General features: G+C 42.1%; 1 protein-coding gene across 1 annotated transcript; it reads right to left on the bottom strand.

Annotated features, from left to right (window-relative positions):
• Positions 1-507: 507 nt before the first annotated feature.
• On the bottom strand, positions 508-19842 carry LOC104542270 (Fanconi anemia group D2 protein-like; the record flags this gene model as incomplete). The annotated part of the gene is made up of 19 exons (XM_010186522.1): positions 19838-19842; positions 19457-19535; positions 18587-18711; positions 16634-16721; positions 15613-15717; positions 14292-14392; positions 13686-13794; positions 12909-12944; positions 12368-12511; positions 11129-11263; positions 9610-9741; positions 7609-7716; positions 4835-4944; positions 3886-3946; positions 3046-3171; positions 1660-1733; positions 1433-1573; positions 932-1032; positions 508-623 (listed from the first exon to the last, which is right to left on the bottom strand). Coding segments are annotated over exons 1-19 (1896 nt in total), but the record flags the coding sequence as incomplete, so codon positions are not given.
• Between the last annotated feature and the right edge of the window lie 1057 nt (positions 19843-20899).

Raw genomic sequence — 20899 nt, 5'->3', positions numbered from 1 at the left:
AACCGAGCGATTCTGTGATTCTGTGTGACACGGTACTGCAGGCAGGGCCTCACACATGCCAAGCAGAAGGCAATAATCACTGCCCTTGACCAGCTGGTGGCTACTCTGTTCTCCTGCATGGTGAGACTGACCTTTGCTATCCGACACCCCCTTCATAGTTTGGATATATATTTGGGGTTTACAGCATCCTCCCTAAAACAGCAAACCCGATTTTCGTACACCAAAAAGTGCCATTGTACAAACTGCAGCTGAGTAGTAGATGGAAAACTCACTTCAGCAAGTCAGTCCTTAGAGCCTCTGACCAAGAAAGTAGAGCTGCTGCTAGCAGCAGCATAAAGGATAAATGATAACAAAGAACTTGGAGAGATCACCAGTACCTTGCTGGAGTAGGTTTCCAAGTGACAAGATTTTTCTTCAACAATAACTGCATCCCTGAAGCCTAGGTTAATGTTTTTAAATGCTAATCCTCAGCGCCACTCCAGAATCCGCAGACAAGACACTACTCACCTCACGAAACCAGTTGAGAGCATAGAACAGGAGTGAGCACAGAAATTCCCGTTCCTGCATGGACAGAGAGTCCAGCTTCCCTTCAACCTCCAGGTCAGTCAGGTACAGGGGGCAACCTGGGACAGAGCAGGAAGAGAACACATTGGACTGTGCTTGCTACTCATCCTTTGGTATTTGCATCAAGAAAGTCTCTTACCAAAGCATGTATCAATTCCAATGACTATTTGGAATAAGCCTTATCAGCCACTCCATCCCCAGACAAAGCAATTGTCCCCCCTGCCTCCTTTCCACTTTGTGGGCAACAGAGCATCTCAGCCTCCTTCACAGACTGCACAATTCTTCCCACAACTGCAGAAAGTCTTTGCAGATCTGCGACAGGAACAAGCCAGCCTGCTAGACTCTATAAAAGGTCTATTTCCCATACCTAATAAGGCATCAATCTCCTCCAGGCTTCCATTGTTTTGCACTCCTGTGTAGAGCCTCAGCAATCGGAAACAGGGTGACAGACACATCGGTGACACTACCCTGGGGGAAAAAGAAAAGAAATGGAGTTGGTCGTATGCTTTATATACCTCCAGAATGCCCATCACTTTTCCATTACATTCTGTGTCCTCTCCATACCACCTTGCCTATGCATTCTATTTTGCTTCTTGCAAGTCCCAGCAACACAGAGCAGGAGTGCACTATACGTTTAACAAAAAAAAAAGAAGATATTTTTCTGGAAAAGCATGTAAGGGCAGGCAAACAGTTGTAATGAATGAAAATGGGGTCAGATTGATTTCTGGTAGGAGTCAAAGTTGAAGAATTCCAAAGAAACGATAAGAAATTGTGCAAAACACATCTGTAAGCAGTGGAGAAATGGCCTTGAATGTCTGTGGCATGCCAATGACCTTTAGAGTTATCCCACAGTTAAGTGTCAAAGTACCTTTTACTTTGGTTACTCATTCCATCAGTGACCCTGCCAAGCTCACTCTGTGACACCAATGGCAAGAGGTTAATGGCAATTGCTCCTTGACTTTCATCTTCATCCAAATTATACAAGGACTTCACTGGGAACAAGAATGAACTGCAAGGAAAGACAGACAACCTCTTGTTAACAAACAGTTCTCAGTGGCAGAAACATTACAAATACTTAGCCTGTTGTTAGCATACCTATCCACTGTGGGGTTGAGATCCACCACAAAGGCATTGGGAAAGTCCTCCACCAAACTCTTCCCAAACTCATCCTATAAAGAAAGAAAAATAAAAAACTGCTCAAAGGGGCTCAGTGAAGAAAGCTTCAACAGCAGCAGTGGAAAATACAGAAATAAGGCCAAGCAAAAATATCCTGGAACAGTCACAACAATGAAGCCCACTGCCTGCACGGAGAGCCAAGGCCTACCTTTAGAGACAAAGCCAGGAGACATTACTAGGCATGCACAACCAATTTCTTCCCTGCTCTTTGGACATGGGCTTATCTACAAGTTCCACAGCGCTGCAGAGAGACAGAGCAGCTGGCTGGAAGAGGAAAGCAGCCATGGGAAGTTCTCTGTCCTAAGAGCCAATTGTCAGAATGAAATGGCTATAAAGTGCTGGCAAAGTTTTATTTCACACAATGCATCCCACATACTTCACATGCTTATGTTGTTAGAAACAATTAAAGGAGAAGTCAAGTAGTAGATGTGACAGTCTGGACAAACAGACAACAAAAAGACTCCAAAAAATCTGCACAGAAGTTGAGAACTTTAGCTTGCTTTTATGTTTTAGTCTTACAAGGAAAAAGAAACACTCCTTCCTTTGCTTTTCTTCCTTGGAGCACACAGCTCAGGAGACTGCCATTTCAAGCCCAAAGGTGTTTAGAGTGGATGCCAGCACTTCACAGCTCCCTGGTCATCTTCCCTTGTTCTAACACGCAGTTCCCCCACTCCGTAACCAGCAGGTGTAAAGAGCACTTGTGCCACAAAGTGTGATCAATTCCTCAGTGCTCTCCTGGGCCCCAAGATGGCTTGCTACCCACCTGGCAGGCACAGCACACATGCAAAGAGTCCCCAGCAAGAAGAGAAAGCTGTCCAGTGGCTTTCACAAACCTCTTCCTACTACCATAAATATCACCTATTTATTTATTACTATAAACCACTGTGGCTCTTGCAGGTCCTTAAGCATCAGATAGCCTTAACAGGCTGATCGGAAGCCAATTTCAATACTAAGTTTAAAGTTCTTTCAGATTCTACTTTTATTTATGACTCTTAAAAGCATGCTCTGAAATGTCATTTAATTTCCTCTAAAAGCCTTTCCAGTTGTCACGTAAAAGTTGACATAAAGGCAGCTGTTAAAGCACAATGAGGAATCTGCCACAATCAAAAAAAAGCTTCGAGAGCTGAAAGAGGATTTGTTATCTGATCAATCTCTTATGACACCTTAAGCCTGGAACAAAAAAAAAAAGAGTTCTCAGACTGCAGTGAAATCCTCAAATCGACTCTCCCCTGCTCATGCCTGAAAAACAACATGTTTCTGAAGAATTCTTTTAAGCAATTATGTTCAAACTACTCTGCAACGTACCAGGAGCTGCAAGTCCAAATTCCCCTTCTGCTTTTCAATCAGACTGGCGAGTTCATCATAGTACAGAGCCAAGACCTCTGGTGTTTGCTCACAGCAGAAGCCCACAAGGTCCAGCAAGGTAGAAAGCTGAAAGGAAAGAGAACATTCTGCAGAAATGGGCAAGGTAAATTGATCCAACCCAAGCTTTTACCGTGAGTCCTTTTACACTAATTTACTCCGAGGCATATCCAAAGCTTCCTCTCTAGGGTTACAGCCCATAGTGACTGGTCTTACAGAGACCCAGTTTTAAGAAGGAATATGAGTCTTTTAAGGTCCTGGCCCAGCTCCACCATGAAATAACACATCAGTCTGTCCAGGACCACCCTTAAATAGAGTCCCAGCCTAGAAGAAGATTATTCAAAAGGAATTAAGAAAAAAGGCCAAGGCTAGGCCAACCAAGTACCGCAGAAATCCCTTGTCTAGATGGCCTGAAAGCCACCGCTGCCAAGCTGAGAGGAAGGTAAAGGTTGCCTCTGGCTCACTGGAGCAGATTGTCCTGTTTCTTTCCTTTGTGTTTGAAATAACATTTGGATAGAAGACTTTCACTAGATGGCTGCAGTACTGCTTGTCCTGGACTTGCCATAGGCAAGATCAGCAGATGCTTTCTTAATACAGATCTTTGATTCTTCAAAGCCATTTTTAATGAATTCTTGGCTCTGCAGACAATGCACAAGAATCCCAGGCTCAGTAAAGCTACACACATACTAAACCTAAGACTGTGTTTTCAGTCACATCTCCTTGCTGACCATATCCTCCTTCTCTCCCACGCTGTCCCAGTGTGCACCCATTCTTGCCACTCACCTGCCCATCACGCTCGCTGTTCAGCTCCGGTCTCTCCAATGAGCTGCCATCTCCTTCATTTCTGAAAGCAATTGATAATCTTGGTTTTGTTGCACAACACTTAAGAGATGGCAAAACCCATCACACATACAAGGTTCTCTCTCCAGAAATTGGAGAATTAAGCATTAGAAAAATGCTTTTTGCAACATTAGGAAAAGACCTGCTGCTGTTTGAGACCTTTGGGACAAGACTCAATGTCTTTTTCAAGGATATGCTTTATCGAACCTGTTGAAACCTAAAGTCTTCTAGTCATTCCCATAATAAAGTCCACTGACTCAGAACCTGGAGCTAAGATGGGCTTTTATCTTCATGTAATAAACAGCAAAAACATTTTATTAAGAAATGCAAAAATCAACAAGCTACATAATGCTTCCTAACACCACTAAAATTCTTATTTTCCGGGTGCTTTAATCTTTGTCACAGCTCTTATCAGGAGTTTGTCTGGTTTATGAATGCTGTTCATACATTACTTATAGAATATATTGGAAATAGTCATGCCAATGTCCAGCACAGCAGTAATAATCTTTCTCCTCGCTTCTCTTTTAGATTTCCCTGTATTCAAACACGGAGCACACTAGGTTATTCATCCTTAGTGCCAGAAGCTGATCTGCAGTCAGTCCCCCACAGTGTTCAGATTTTTTTTTTTAAAAGATAGGTCCTGCTGGTGCTATTCAAGGCATCCATGAATTGGCACTAACAAGAAATTCAGGATGTCTTTAAGATGAGCAGGAAAGCAGCACTGGCAGGTTGTAATGCCAACCACTGCATTCTGCAGAAAAAAGTTTTAAGTTCCTGAATTTGACCAAGATGTGCATGAACAAGAAGGCAATGCTCCCCTTTCTTTGTCCCAGTCCTGATTTGTTCTGAACTGAAAACAAGTTCAATTCATCTTTGCCATGTTATCTCTCACCTTTTTGATGCCACGCTGCCTATCATAGTAACAGCACCAATAATCCCCATTTGTTTGTGGTTGGGAACTGTGCTGGAGAGCCATTTCCTGATCACCATGTGCATATCATCCTAAAAAAATAGGATATAGACCATGTCACCACAGAGGTACCTGTGTGCACCGCTCACACTTCTATCAGCATCTTCACTTAATGTCATCTCCAAAGGCTGCAGGGGCCTGGTTTACTGGAATTACAGCTTTACAAAAGAAACACACATTCTGCCAGTTCCTTTAGTATGAAAATACTGGTCACAACGCTAGGTAAGGCTGCAATCAGCACTAAAAGTGACTCACTTTGACTTTGCTCTAATTACCACACTGAACATGTAGGTGGTCCTGGTTTCATCTATAATAGAAGAATATATTTAAAACATAGCAGATGATCTTGGAGTCGTTCACACACGAACAGCAGCCACAGAGCTGCCCTCTGAAACACTGTAAACTTTAGGAGGCTGAGGGATGGAGCAAGTTTTTGGTGAAGGCCCAAAGACAGCTGTAGGTAACAGCATACCAGACACGTGGGATTAAGACATTCTTTGTCCCCTGGGTGTGGACAAGCTTGCCCTGCACAATTGTAAAGATTTCTTTGCAGCAGCTCCATAAGCCTACAGCAAGTTTCAGTGCAGCATGCTCTATTTCAACAGTTGTGTCAAGCAGCTGATTGACTGCACTTTCCCAAAACGAGCACAAACCATTTTGAAGACTTCTGAAAGTCTGGACCACTAATGATGGACTAAGAGGTCTCCTGACACTGGGAGCATGAAGCATACTCAGTCGTAGAAGTGTGATGCTTCAGGAAAGTTGGGAGATGAGTCTTCTGGAAGAAGGGTCTAATACTTGCCAAAGAGCTCGAAGGCAAAGCACAGAAGAGTGTGTAGCAAATCCGTCACAGGAATCCAAGCTGCACCTGCACTGCTGGCAGAGGAATGCTACTCAAGAAAACTGTCATCTTGAGAGATGAGGATGGACCAGCTGACCAGAGGCTAAGAGGGCAGCCACCAAGAGGTCCAGAATAGTGTCTCTGACAAAGGCATATGTTGTCTGGTCCCTTAAACCGATAAACTGTAGGTGAAAAGAGACAGAAACCTTAGCTAAGCAGACAGCTATGGGAGTGGGCTATCAAGCGAGTCCTGACCAAAGCTAAGGGACAGCTCATCTTCCTGATATCTAAATATCTACGGAAAAGTAGGTAACAGGAAGTAATTGATTTCAAAGCAGGGATGGAACAATGAATGCACTAAGCAGAAAATCCACTTATCTTAGCCAGTTAGCAACAGTCCTATTGCTAGGGTAAGCAGCAAGCACTGCAGAAGATTAGCATCCCTGTTATGAGGAGCAGCATTCTCAAATTGTGACACAGCATGTGTGAGAACTCAGAAGCCGTTTTGTAAATACAGCAAAGATCTTGCAAGCCACTGAAAAACATTATGGAATCAAAGAAGCCATGGTTGTATTGATGCTTATTAACTCTCCCTACTGGTCCTGCAAAGAAGAGGGTTGGCCTAGACACAGATCCTCAGGGACTGAGAACTGCATGAAAGCACAAGCTCCCACCAGAGAGGGATTTTGAGACAGAGGAGATGAAGGCTCGAGTTATGCTACACAAACCACCAGTGCCAACAAGATCCCACTGGTAGCAGAGAAAAGGGGAGTACACGATCATGCCATCTTTTCTTGACCTTCCCTAGGCAAGATACCTGTGGAATGATCTGTGCAATGCAAGGACAAATGCTTAATCTGCCTGTAGAGATTCTCATGTCCAGGAGGCATCTGTTTTAGAAGTACAGTTAAGAGAAGACAAAAAGGAATTTGCTTCCCAGGATACTGATTTCTTTAGTGATCTACCCCTGAAATCTTTGCTATCACTGAGGACAGAGTCAAACTGCCAACCTCGGATCTCCACAGTCACAAACACTCAACTCAGAATAAATTCTAGAAGTTACACTTATTTATGAAATTACTGAGGAAACTACTTCAGAAAGGAGCTAAATCTACCATACAACTGGAAATTTTGGCAGTCAAGAGCTCCATCTTAACAGAGTGAGTGGGGAAAAAATACTATAGACGTGCTGTTTTACATGCCACAGACCAATCAGGAAGAGAGGAACGGCAGTTTTCTTTCATGGTCTCAGGCTAGCATGTGTGAACATACCACAGCTAGGAACTATGCAGGGACTCCAAGACAGACAAATAGTCCTAATTTCTAGTAGCTGAGCATTATGAATGGGAAGATAAATGGAATAAATGTCTTTGAGATATTTCTTTAATTTATCTGATCCCTGCCATGCTCATGTCAGAAATCCAGACAGAAATCCAGACAAAGGTATCTGATACCAACGCTATCATGCTACAACCAAGTCACACAAGCTATGACTTTTGCAGATCTTCAAGGCTCAGCTAGACAAAGCCACAGCCAACCTGATACTGGGAGGTCAGGTTAGCAACTGCTATCGGCCCCCTTCCACCAACCTTTCTATCAACTCCACCTGTCTTAGATGTGCAAGAGAAGAGGAACATATAAAGTATGCAGTCACTGGAATGACCCCTTGCTATACAGGGTGGAAAGTATGAAGCCACAAGCTGGCTTGCAGCCAGTTGGGAAGAAGAAAATTTTAAGCTGAAGGACATCCTGACATCAACCACTGTTCATAGATGAGGCCACTGTTTGCACAACAAAACCCCTGGAAGTTAACGTAGCAAAAAGGACCGAGGCATAGCCTGAACTCCTTTCTTACCTGAATATAGCTTCCTTCTTGCCTCTGGCTGAATGCCAGTGTGCTGAGGATGTAGAAAAGCTTCCGGATCTGGCATGGATTCAGTTTCTGTGTAGAGTCTAAAATGGTCTGTGAGAAAGAAGACACAAACTAGCTCAGATATACCTAGAATCCCCTTCCATGTTCCCAACAATACACCAATTCTCAACCACGGGGAATCCAATTAACTTTACCTTTTTTGTATATGCAGGAAAAAGCCACATGCAAATTAAACAAACATAAACGCAGAGCTATTGCTCTGGCCTCAATTATTGCTGTTCGTTTTATCAGAGGCTAAATGAGAAGAACAATCTGGCTACGATAAGCATTCTGGGAGTGCTCCCAACCCATCAATGACAGCTATTTATCTTCTGTCACAGGTTGAGTCACAGCATTCAAAGTATTTGATGAAATGAACATTGTGCTTTTTTGCTAGTATTTCCATTACAAGCCCTGTAATAGTGAAGTTGTTAACTATTTAGGAGGGGACTTTTCTGTGCTGGCTGGCATCCTCAGGATATTTCTCCTTCCAATGCTTAGTGAAAACAGTCCGACTGTTTCCCAGAGCTATGCTAGCTTTCCTATCACTGACATTTTGCTATTATTATTTTTCTTCTACTACTGGCCAACCTTGAGCAGGATTTTGAACGAGGCATCGAGATTGACAGAATTAGATAACCACTTTTTGTAAATACCAAGAAAATTCACCCAGTTTTAAGATCAAAAAAATAGCAGTTTGGGGAGACGATTTGTACGAAGATCTGCACGTTCTCTCTGTGCTGGAGAGGCTCCAGCTCAGTGTCAAATATGCCAGGCACCTGCAGCTTTACAGATCTTTTTATAGGTAACTGGCCAGTGTCTCAACCACCTCTGAGATGCATGTTAAACATGGTACACTGCCAGACCCTGAGCTCTGGCCAGAGAGTTGATTCATGTGTTTCACATACAAGATTTGGTAATGCATCAAATATCGGCCCATTAAAACTGCGATCTGTAAATGATCTGTCAGCACAAGAACATGCAAACAAGGGTAAGAGGAAGGTCAGCAGGCCTCAGCAGACTGCTGTGAGCAAGAACTCCCCATCGTGCTTCTGACAACACATTCAGTTATGAGCAGGAGCTTCACTTTCAAGGACAACTTCCAACCCTGAGTCCTTATCATATCCTCCCTCTGCCAGGAAGCAGGCAAGTCCCATTTCTCCCTGTTACACCCATCAGAAGTGTGACAGATTGCATTGAAAATTCTTCTGGCAAATCTTAATGCCTTTTTAGCATAATTTAAGCAAGTAATTTGCATTTAACAATAAGTCAGCTAAACAGCAAGCTTTCCTACAGCATGTACTTAAACGACAGAATCCACTGAGACCAAGCAGGCACCAAAAAAGTCAGAAGAGTGGGGGGGAATACATAGACCCATATTCTTCAGAGGCTCAAATCACAGATGGGTGAGCATTCAAGAAAAGTACTGCTACGTGCTTGTCTTGCTGTTTTGCTCTTTTTTTCTCCCCACTAAGTACTCTTAAATTTTAACGTGTCTTTTCCCATCCCTGCCAGTTTTGTTCTAGGTTTCAAACACTAGCTAAAATACTGTCAGTCTTCCAACATGGTAGAACAGAGTCCACAAAGGGGGCAGGTTTCTGCCAAGTACATGAAATAGCCGATGTTCATAAAAACAGCATTTTCCTTCAGTAGTAAGTGTCATACCTGCAATTTAAGCATTCTCCAGTTACTGGGAAGGATAACTTTTTTTCTTTGTCTATCTCAATTTCTCTTGTTAAAAAAATCACACAATCCTATGTTACAGCTCACCCCTTCACAGTAGATACCTTTCACTTCTGATCACCACATTTCTCAAGGCAGATAGCTTTACACATACGAGTTGTTTCATTACCTCTGTTTCTGAAAAGCACTAACCTATTCTGGATCTGAGGCAAAGTGGTGTAAGGGTCCTGAAATACAGCGTGCCCCCAGCAGTACACATACCTTCACAAAGGTGGCATAGCGCATTAGCAGAGACGTGTGCTGCATCACCAAATCAGTGAGCACATTCAGAGAAACGTCCAATTCTGCCTCGTTTCCACTACACACATGAGTCACCAAAGCAGTCACAACCTCCTAAGGAAAAAGCCCCCAGAGAATCCACAGTGAAATATCAACAGAAAAATGTCTGTCCTGTTTTGCTTATATAGAATATGTTGATCAAGTACAGATAATCATCCTGAAACTCCACCATATTATTCTAAGTCCCTTCTCAGCTTGCTCTTTAATTAATTCCTCATTATCCACAATATTTACTTTCTCCTTGAGCCAGAGTTTCATTCAGTTCTAAAAGCTCCCATGATTCCATAAAGCAGCTCTTCACCAAATTCTTCCTGTCTTCTGCTCTTTGCTATGCATGATAAAAATCTACCCTATTTTCTTAGGTGCACAGAACACAGCACCATACCCAGAAAGACATCACCTCTAACTTCAGCAGTTACAGCATGTCCACAATCTTTATCATCAGCAGTTAAAAATCAACATTTTTGTTTCAAAAGTATTTTAATGGCCTTACTTCAGCTGACTTCTGCACAGGGATCTCTCCCTGCTCCCATCCACTATCCGAGGCTCTGGGTCTTTCCGATGTCACCAATTCTAACAGAGCCATCCTCTTCTGAAATTCTTAACATCTCAAAGTATTACTAGACTCGCTAGCTTGTTGCGGATGACACATCATGTGCCTTCACACCTCAGATTTTTCCCAGTTGCTTTTTTGGTTGTCTGTTTAAGTTTGCTGTAATACGTAATATGGATGCAATGCTGGAAATAGCCTTAATTATAAACATACGGTGTCCACAAAAGTGCAAATACATTTAAAAGCTTGTGCAGAGCTGTCTTCAATCCATAAATTTTCTGATGTCAGCATGTCTGCAGGAATTCGTACTTAGAGCTGAAAGTCTAGTCTGTGATTATTTCAGAGTATGCAGGAGGAGCACAAGTTGGTCAGAGCTCTAAGGGAAATCTATGTATACTTCTTCATCACAGTAAGTTATCCAAGGAAAGGGAAAAAAGTCTCAAGACAAACTATAACAATGGCTTTTTAAAACAGAGGATGCTCCAAGTGACTAGGTGAAACTAAACAGGAATATGGATTTATGAACAAACCTCCTCTGTGACCCTGGGAGCCAGTCCTGACTTGCTGGCTAGATCTGTCAACTCATTTGCTTTCTGAATTGCAGCACACCCAGCACAATCCCCTCTGCTCTGGAAGTAGTTTTCATTCTGTCATTTCTGAGACCTGCCTGTTTGCTCCCAGCTCCTCCCAGCCATCTCTGTGATTGAGTCACTTGCTACCAAAGCTTCACTGGGGCTTTTCCCCATCTTGTGCTTGACCTACTCTACAGCATAGAACTCTCTCTGAAGGCTTCCAACTGCCTCAAATCCTCTTCCTCTAAAGATTCATGACATACCTTCTAGAACAAAGTGCAGACACGATAAAACAGATGCCACCATCACACTATACCTGCTGGCAGTAAGAGTCAAAGGCTGCAAAAGCTTGTTTGTACATGCAGCTGCCAAAGGAGACTATGGCTGGGTGTGCAGAGTGCAGAAACGTCTGAGCAAGTGCTAGGATTGAAGGGAAGAAGTCCTTGATGACCTGAAATACAGACATCATGGAAGAGGAGATTATAGTTGCTCCTTTTAAACACACTCAGCTTCCTAAATAAAGAGCATGCTACAGACCATCCCAGAAGTTTTGTCTAGTTTAGTAGGTGCTTTCCTCTCTCACACAAACAGGCAACAAAAGCAGACAGGACACACTGGACTGTATTTCTCCAACCTTGTCCACACAAAGGATTTACAGCTTGGTTAAGAAGCCAATCTGCAAAGCTGCAGAGCTCACAACAGCATATCCTTTATGGGTGACACCAGGGAAGTCACATTACAGCAGTGTACCACTAAATAAAAGCCCCAGGACAGATGTGCTCTTGTCCTCACTTTAACAGGAGGCCTTTGCTACATCAAGATACTCATAAATATCTAAGTGAACTTGTAAAGTTAGCTCAATCACGGAGTTCCTTTGAACACAAACTCTTATTCAGATGTAAAGTGGCCTAATGTACTTTATCTTAACTTATTCTGGAAGAGAGTTAAACTAAAACTGAATTAAACCAAATTATATTCAGAAAAAAATTGCCTACTTAAGGCATTAATATAATTTAAATTATTAATTTTAAATTCTTAACTCAGTGTTCCTCATCTGCCCTCTACTTCCAACAAGCAACACGGCAACATTTTTCATTGATCTGTTCAGTTTTTTCATAGTAAATGGTAATTTACATTACATTACAAACATATGCCAAATATATATTTACATATTTAGACCTAGAAACCATTACACTTGAAAAACAGTGCAGGTAAACATATGAACTTCTAAAAATACTGTAGGAGACAACAGCATGTCTGGAACACAAAGCAGAGATCTTGAGCTAGACCACATCTTATAGACTGAGAGGTTTTGCAACAAAATAAAAAGCTCATCCAATTCTGAGGAAAGCTCATGTCTAAAAAAACATGTAACAGTTACAACAGAGGACATGTGCCTTTGGAGACTGATCTGGGACCAAAAATGGAAAAAACAGAAGTAAGTATACATAACATAAGTAGTATAAATAATGCAGCACAGGGTTAAATCATCGTCAGACAAAATCTTTGAGTGATAAAAGAGAAGAGGGAGTCCCAAAGCAGAATCAGCACTGACCACTGAATGGTTTTGGAAGGCATTCTGCATCAGCTCTTCAGGCATGCAGTCCAGTCGAATTTTGCTCCTCAATACTTTCTCAGTTTGCTTCCTGTTCTTGGTGTTTGTAGAATGGATTAGTAGCAACACTATCAGATCCAGAACCTTTTGGAGGAAATAAACACCAATCATTATGCTGAAGTGATGTTAAACAGTCCAGACAACTACACACTTTGAAATCAAAACTGAGAAGAAAATCAAGAGCTCAAAAAGCCCTGACAGCCACAAATGTAGAAAAATGTCATCAGTCCAACAGCACAGAATTAAAGCAGGATAACTCTGTCCTTTAACATTTAGAAGGGATGAACTAAGAGTTATAAAGAAAATGGATAGCTGTTATACTAAGAACAAGTCAAATACCAAAAGAACCACCCATGCAACATCACTGTCAGTTTCTGCTCCAACTAGAAAATTCTCTTCATCTACAACCACTGAGAAAGCCCTTGAAAACAGCAGCAGAAGAGGATGCTCTCAGAGGCAAGTGCAGAGTCAGAAGTATTACCTTATGGTCAGATACAGATGTGCTGTTCTCAATAGCCTAAGAGCAAAAAACCAGGACAGCTGTTATGCTAGAATATGATGTATTCCAAAACCAAATAAAAAAGGCAGACACCAAAAGAAATACTCTTCACAGATTTCTCCCCTCTACAACAAGACAGCTCTCAAAACCAGAAAACTGGATCTTGTCACAGCAGAGAAGGCACTCAAAAAACCAGCACAAAAATTCAGCTTGAACCATGACATTCTCAAATAACATCAGACTTGAAAAAGGAACGAAAGTACTGAGCAATGAAAGGCTGAGAATGAGAAGCAGTCTCATTGTATACACTGAAATTAAATTTAAAATTAAATTTAGCCCAATACCAGCCAATATTGATTTTTTTGCTGGACACTTTCAAGCACCTTAAGGCTTTACAGAGCTCAGTCTCAAAATACGAGTATCATTTTTGCTCTCTTGCAGACAGGAAAAAAAAGAAGATTATTTTTTCCAAAACTCTCTCATAAACCTGTAGAACCAGGTTTACCCTGCATTTCAAGATCTGGAATCTGTGCAGTGGAGCCCAGGGGCCATCTTGCAAGCACTGTGAAATTGGTAACTGAGGAAGAAAGCAGACTCCTGAAGAAGCACTGCTAATTTGGAACACAGAACAAAATCTGCATCAGCAAAATGAAGGGCTAACATTTGTCTTTTGCTATCACATCTGATTACAACAAAGGCTCAGGCTCAACCTAGGAGTCCAACTAAATAAGGAAACAAGGATTGAAGCATACATCTTACCTTAATCCAAGCTTCAGAGACATCTTTCTGAAATCTCACAGCTAACTTGATCACATCAAAAAGTAGCTTCACACAATTTTGGCTGGTGGTTACTTGGCTCATGGAAGAACTGTAAATGATCACAAAGGAAGAGACTCAGTCATTGGAAAAACTGTAATAAAAGGAACAAGGCAGCCTAGCAGTCACAGCAGTTACTTAAAACAGTCATTCTCTAGAGGGAATGCTCTGGCAAGGATAGAGAGTTTCAGAAGAGAGTTTCCAAAAAGGGTGGAAGCAGAGGTTGCAGAATCAACCAAAGACATACTGGAGGGAACTTAACACAAATGAACTAGCAGCAAGATTATTATAAATGGAGTTGCATATCCCCATGCAGACATGGATGCTCAAAATGGACTACATGCATGGCAGGGGAAGCTGGCTCTGCAAGGACTGACAAATGTGTTCCACTAGCACCAAGCAGGGAGGAATAAAGACATGAGCACCTTCACTTGAGATAAATTAGGCTCACATATGTAACCACGTCTGCCAGAGAGACCAGATAAAGAAGAGCCAAAGTTCTCCTGTCCCATTTTACCCTTGGAGAGTCAAGTAAATCAGCTCAAATACCTGGCCTGGACTTGGCTTTTAAGTTTCTTCTGGGAACCTAGGATCTGCAGGGGCAGAACACACGATGACAGATCCAAGCTCTTACGAAGATCAGAAATCACCTGTAAAACAAAATCCTGGCATAAACCACTGTGACATATGAAGAAAACGCAATCTCACAATCTCCCAGAACAATCTGAAAATTAAAAATCAAAACCTCATGTACTTCATAGAATCATAGAAGAACAACATAGAATTTATAGAAGTCTGAATAAAATAGAATTTGAAAGACTTATAAGCATTTAACCATGCTCAAACATTTTTTTGTACTTAGAAAGTGAACCAGCCACACTTTGCCCTTCACTGTCATGCACATGCATGCAGAAAGCAGAAGAGGAGTTCTTAAGAGATACTCCATGAAATTCCCACCTATATCTGCTGTATGTTGCTGTTAACTACTTTTATCCTGTTTAGCAGCAGAGCAAGATACAGCCACAGGAATTCTGGGGCATGTGAATTTACCAATGTAACTGCTGTCAAGTTGTAGTGGATCAGCACAGACTGGGTTGCATGTTATACATGCACTCTTTTAACAGTGGTCTCCCTGAAAGATTTGGCGACATTACAGTCCACATCTGGCTTAAGCTAAGGCTTTCTCCACGTATTGGAACAAAAAAAGCCTATTCAATAGTTCACCAAGGCTGGCTCAAAAAAAACCACATCTAGTTAATTTTTAAAATATCTTGAATATGTTTCCTCAGATAAACTTAAAAAACTGAGGAAGCTTACATCTTAGAATGAAAATGATCCTCCAACATGAGAACCACCCCTGTAGGGAGGTTTCCAAAGCACGATTTACAACAGAACTCAGTGGAGAAAACAAGAAGGGAATTATCAGGTTGCAGTCCCAGATCTGCTGGATATTTCCAGAACTTAACACCCTTAAAAGGTCTGCACAATGCAAAATTCTTAGATCAAATTCAAAGGCATCAAGTTGCCACCTAAACACAGTTTTTCAGTCTAGGAGTTTAACTCAAGACAATTTGACTGCTTTCAGTTCTTTAATATGTTTACACAAAAAAAAAGTTCCAGGAACAGATGCAAGAAATCTGCAATAGCCAGCAGAAAGCAGGAGGTTTCGATTCCCATGCCTGAAAGCAGAAGCAAATCAATGCCAAAGGACAGATACAGTTTCTACATGTGCTTTGATCTTTGGCAATATTAAAAATTCTACTTGAAAACATTAAAGTCTACACCTCTGTGTGTGAAGCAACTGCTCTCTGTAAAAACACACACTGGCTTAGACAACGTATTGGTCTTTAGTACAGAGAAAATACTGTACCTCTACTATGTCTGCTGCCTTGACATTATGGAGGATGAACTTTACTACTACAGGCAAATCTTCCAGTTTCACAGAAGGCACAACGGCCATGGCCGACTGCCGCACCTGAGGAGAAAGCGATACTGGATCAGCTGGTGAAGGAATCTTTAGAAGCTTATAGTCCAGGCTTCTACTCAGAGCAGGAATATTGCCAGCACTAGATCAGATTGGCATTGGCTTTGCTAACTGAGTCTTGAAGATATCCAAGGATGGATGAAACCTCCATCTCCTGCCACCTCTTTGGTAATTTATGTCAGTGCTGCAGACCCTAACTCATCTTTCTAAATGTCCAATCTGGACATCCTAGGCTGTAATTTGTGGCCGTTGTCTCTTATCATATCACCTAGCACTGCCATGAAGAACTTGGCTCCATCGTTTTTTAGATGGCTTTCAAAAGGAAAAACCATGAAAATGTATAGCCTGGTATGCAGCACTAGCCTTTGGGGACTATGTAAAATAATATTTAATGCACTCAAATGAACCAATTCTGTTCTATTCATAAGAATATCCAGCATGTCCAGAAGACCCAAGGTACAACATCTCATCTCCTTTATCATTATCCTGCAGAGAAAAACTACAAACTCGTGATGATTCATTCACCAGGCTGCCTTTTCTTAGAATATAGCACTCCAGTCTGGTCACTGTATGTCAAAAAAAGAAACAGTGACAATAAGCAGACTTAAGATGGGCAGTAAACATTCACTGCAGTAGGACAAAATGCTTTTGCATTTGCTAGGGCAGCTGTGTTTGAAACTTCTGAAAGCATACTGTAACAGCCAAAAATTTCTCTCTGCTCCTCGCTGAACCCCTCGTGTGTGTCCCCGAAGTAGTTTTAGTTTCTCCAACTCCTTTCCAATTTCAACTAGCTCAGGACTTTTGAAGGCCTGTATGAGTCAGATTTAGCAAAATACTTTGAATGATCAAACAGCTCTAGGCTTGTATTGCTAAGCAGAAGCTGGGTTCTTCTCAGTAAAACTCTCACCTCAGCCAGAAGGCCTGCGTCGAGATCCAGACGAGAAAGGGCATCCAGGATTGGAACTGTCAGCCGCCTGCCCTGTTTTAGTAAGCAGCTGATACACAAGGAAAGGAAAAGAAAATAAATTATCCTCTTGACAGAACCATGAATGGATCTTTAGTAAATTGTGTGATTCCAGTACTTTTTGTGGTCACTGCAAAAAAATCTCTGACAAAAAAATACGCCACTGGCATTGCATTATGGAAAACTTGTTCCCTACATTATCACTTCTCTCTGCACACTCTGCATTGTGATTCTGTGCCTGCTGATTAGAAGCAGATATGAAGAAACTACCTAGCATAGACAAAGCACAGACGCAGAGCATAGACTAAGACCTGGTACAAGCCTCAAGCAAGAGCTTGGAAATTGCAAGGTCCTGAGCCCACTATAAATAGAAAAAAGTAGTGACATTGCTGGTATGTGACTTAACCACATACATCACTCGGGCCTGATACCTTCAAGCCACACTTCTGTCCCACAGATGTGCCATCAGCCAAGTGTAATTGAGATTGCCATCAAAGACAGGGATTTAACCTGTCTCATGTGTGATCTCTCCCTTAGTCACAGTATTTGCTCTAAGAATTGCAAATGTAACGAAAGGCACAATGGGCCCAACCAGACATTCATTTAATTCAGCATCCTTTTCTCAGCACTCATCAACAGGGAACAAACAGACTAAGAATTGGATGAGAATTTACAGATGTTTCCTACATAAACTGGTCTGGCTTCCAGCAAGCTGCGGTTTGGCACCTTCTTGGCCAAGGGACTGCAGCTGTGTTGAACACCCTTGTGGACTTTCCTTTCTCAAAATTCATCTAATCAGTCTTGGCTGTCACCTAAGTTTCTTATAAACTTTATCTAGCAAGAAGTTATTGAAAACTACATCATTTTCAGCTTCCTAGTAATTCTATTTATTCTCCCTAATTTATTACAGAAGACAATGAGTACTTTTCGACATCAGAAAAGGGCAGAGGCATTAGGAATATGGAAATAAATATGCCTTACTGATACTGTTCAGATTCTCAGCCTTGAAAAAATACAAGTAGAGAAACCAGAAATCTGAGGAGTCTGATTAGCATAAAAAATTCAATTGTGTGGGGATATTTATCTAGAAGCCGAGACAGTAAACTGAAAATGGAAACACAAAGCTACAATTACTTTTGAGAGGGTACAAGGAACAGGGTGCATCGCTCAGAGGCATAGGCTGAAATAATGACCACAGGGGTGAAAAGATAATTAGCACCAGCATAAATGTAAGTGATCTGTGTAATGATGAGAATGAGAAACACTGATGTGTATAATTAAATGTAGGCTAAGACTACTGAAAAAATATCATGTAAAATGAATACAGTATTAAAAAAGACAGATATAAGGACTAGCTTAAGGTAGTCCTTGCTCTGTGGGAGGACAGCTATTGGCATTCGGTCCTCCTGTTCTTTGGGTCAGTAAATATGCTTGAGAAATGTATATAAAACAGCCAAAAAGTTCTGCTTCATGCACACATTTATTGTGTTGGGTTGTTTTTTTTCAATTAAGAAAAACAAAGTTTACCGTTACTATAGCAGACTCTAAGCCAAATCAAAAGCTGTCTATAGTAACATCCAAGTGCCTGATCCAGCAAAAGCAATGAGCACTTAACTGGATTCTACCATTTTTGTGCCCAGGTAGTCAAGTGTTCAATAATTTTTTAGATAAAAGCATTTTTGGAGCATTTAGACCTCTCTTAAAGAGAATAACAGCACAAATGAAGTGTATGAAGCCAGTGCTAGCTGGCCCTGATCGTTACCATCAAAAAACCAAACTGTTGTCATACTACTTTAGTCAGTCCTGGTGCAACCTGCATTAACACATATCTTCTCCTGTTAAGCATAAGGAGGGGAAAAAAGTAGAGAAAAAAAAGAAAATCAAAATTATCTGTACCTGAGTTCTCTGGCAACCTCACTTTGCTGGGAATCCTCCAGGATCTCGGGTAAACTGGTGATAATATCATGCTGGATTGGTACAGGAGACACACTAACCATCTGCATTAATTTCTTGACGAGATCCTGCAGACAAGAGAAGCGCTTGCAAAATGCACAAATCTCACTGCTAGCAAGCGTTTCGTTAGCATGGCAACAATATTACGCATGTAAGGTCACTCAGGAAGTAATTTATCTGCATTTATGCCAATTCACCCTTAACTCCTTGTCACATTGAAGTCGTGAATCATAGCATAGACTTTTATGACACAACAGTATTTTACAGGTAGGATATAACCTGTCTTCATGAGCAAAGGAAACAGAAACCTAACCACAAGCTTCTCAGTGTTTAGTATGACTTCTCGATTCAGTTACTTCTGGGACTCTCTAGTAACAACCCTCCAGCACAAAGTAACCCACTGAGACTGACTGACTGAGGGAAAGCAGGAAAAGAACCACCAAAGCAAGGAACAGAGAATTCATCCCCAGATGCTTCCAAGTATCCAATGTCTCATTAAAATGAAATGAGAGGATTGCAACTTCCTGCCAGCAGCACCTTTAACATGAGGTCACCCATGTGTACACATATGTACACACATAGATTTATGAAAAAGGAGACTTAGAGCGAGGGAAGAAAAACCATAAAAGGGGGTGTTCAAGTCACTAAAAGCAATCATAATAAAACAGAAAGAATGAAATCTCTCCTTCAGCATGTGAATTTGAAAACAACATTAGTTTTCGTTAGCATAATAATTGATCTCATCCCACCTGAGAGGTGTTACAGAAGTTGACCGGAAAAAAACAGATGTGTGACTGCACCATCAGTACCCACCTGGCTGTCAAGAAGCCTGTCAAGCCATTTAAACTGATTGACAATGAGCCGGGGAAAATTTGTTCCAAAGGTGCCCACGCTAGAACAGCAAAATAAGTTAAACACAGGTTAGTCAGACCTACAGAGAGACTCAAAAGCTTCGCTGCTGGTCAGCAAGACCATGAGATGCAATTCAAATTAACCACCAAAATCATAACATGAAAATATCATTAACACCTATCATTTTAGCACCATCTAAGAAGAACCATACCTCTTACTTGCTATGCACACAAAGCAGGGATACTACCAGTCTGTTTCAATACACTACCAATAACAACAACATCCAAAGTTACAGCACAAAAATCAAAGTGTATGTATAATCAAAGTATGACCCGACCTCACCTCATATCTCCTGTGCTATTTACGAGTAGACACAAAGTGCCACTCCTTTTCCGGGTCAAGTGACCGTGGCCCGTCCATTGCCTGTCATGCCCGGTATTGTGACGATCTCATGATAGTTAGTAATCGTCACGAGATTCCCACTCTATAGCTTTATTTAATAACTACAGGTAACAGTTACACAAAGACCCCTCTATGGATCAGCGAAGGTCCATAGGTAACGTACTTTCATTTGCATACAGCGTATCGCGGCACACACCGCAGACACCAAAGCACCACCCCGGACAAGGGCTGCCGGCTCAGGCTCTGTATCCACCGATGGACTGCGGCATGAGGCTGGGTGGAACGCACTGGGAGGACTGCACCGCCGTGCTACCAGTCCGTCAAGCTCAACACCCTCCAGCTCTCGAGACCCAAACGTTCCGGAGACACAATGAACACAGCCACCTTCCCTCAGAGCGAACTCACCACGGAGAGCTGCAACACCTCCACCCGTCAGGCACTGGACAGATGGAACATCTGGCACTGCTGCCACACGTCCAGGAGAGGCAGACGGCATTCGCCTCAAAGTGGCTATCGAGCGCATCTCGAATCGCTCAGCACACCAACGAAATTGTCCAGTCCATGTGGGGGAAGATGAGGTCGGACAGCCCCCCCCCCCAGCACTATCCAACTGTACCTAACTTTACCCCGTGGGTTTAGGTCAGGGCATCGACAAGCGGAACGGACTGTCATGCCACACTGTGTTTCACCATTAGATACTATCGAAGGGTTGGTGAGGCCAATCGATAGGGCGAGGGTAGCCAGAACTCTCGCAGACTGGGGCAGAAAGTTGGTTCAGTTACCCCCCAATGAAGGGGACATCCGGCAGGACCAACTAGGAAGTACAACTTCCACAGCTGAGCCCTGATAGTAACTATGATCCCGACTTAAGAGAGTCATAATTACTCCTGCCTCATAGTTACTCCTGCTGTGTGATTAGCTTAGGCGAAGTCTCTTTTGAGCCCAGTATTCCTGTCCCCAGCTGCAGTATTGCACAGAATATCAGGAGTTGGAAGGGACCTC

The sequence above is a fragment of the Mesitornis unicolor genome, unplaced genomic scaffold (genome assembly GCF_000695765.1).
Source record: "Mesitornis unicolor isolate BGI_N332 unplaced genomic scaffold, ASM69576v1 Scaffold29746, whole genome shotgun sequence".
NCBI classification, from domain to species: domain Eukaryota; kingdom Metazoa; phylum Chordata; class Aves; order Mesitornithiformes; family Mesitornithidae; genus Mesitornis; species Mesitornis unicolor.
Note: the sequence above shows the minus strand (reverse complement) of the source record. Positions and strands in the feature narration are given on the sequence as shown.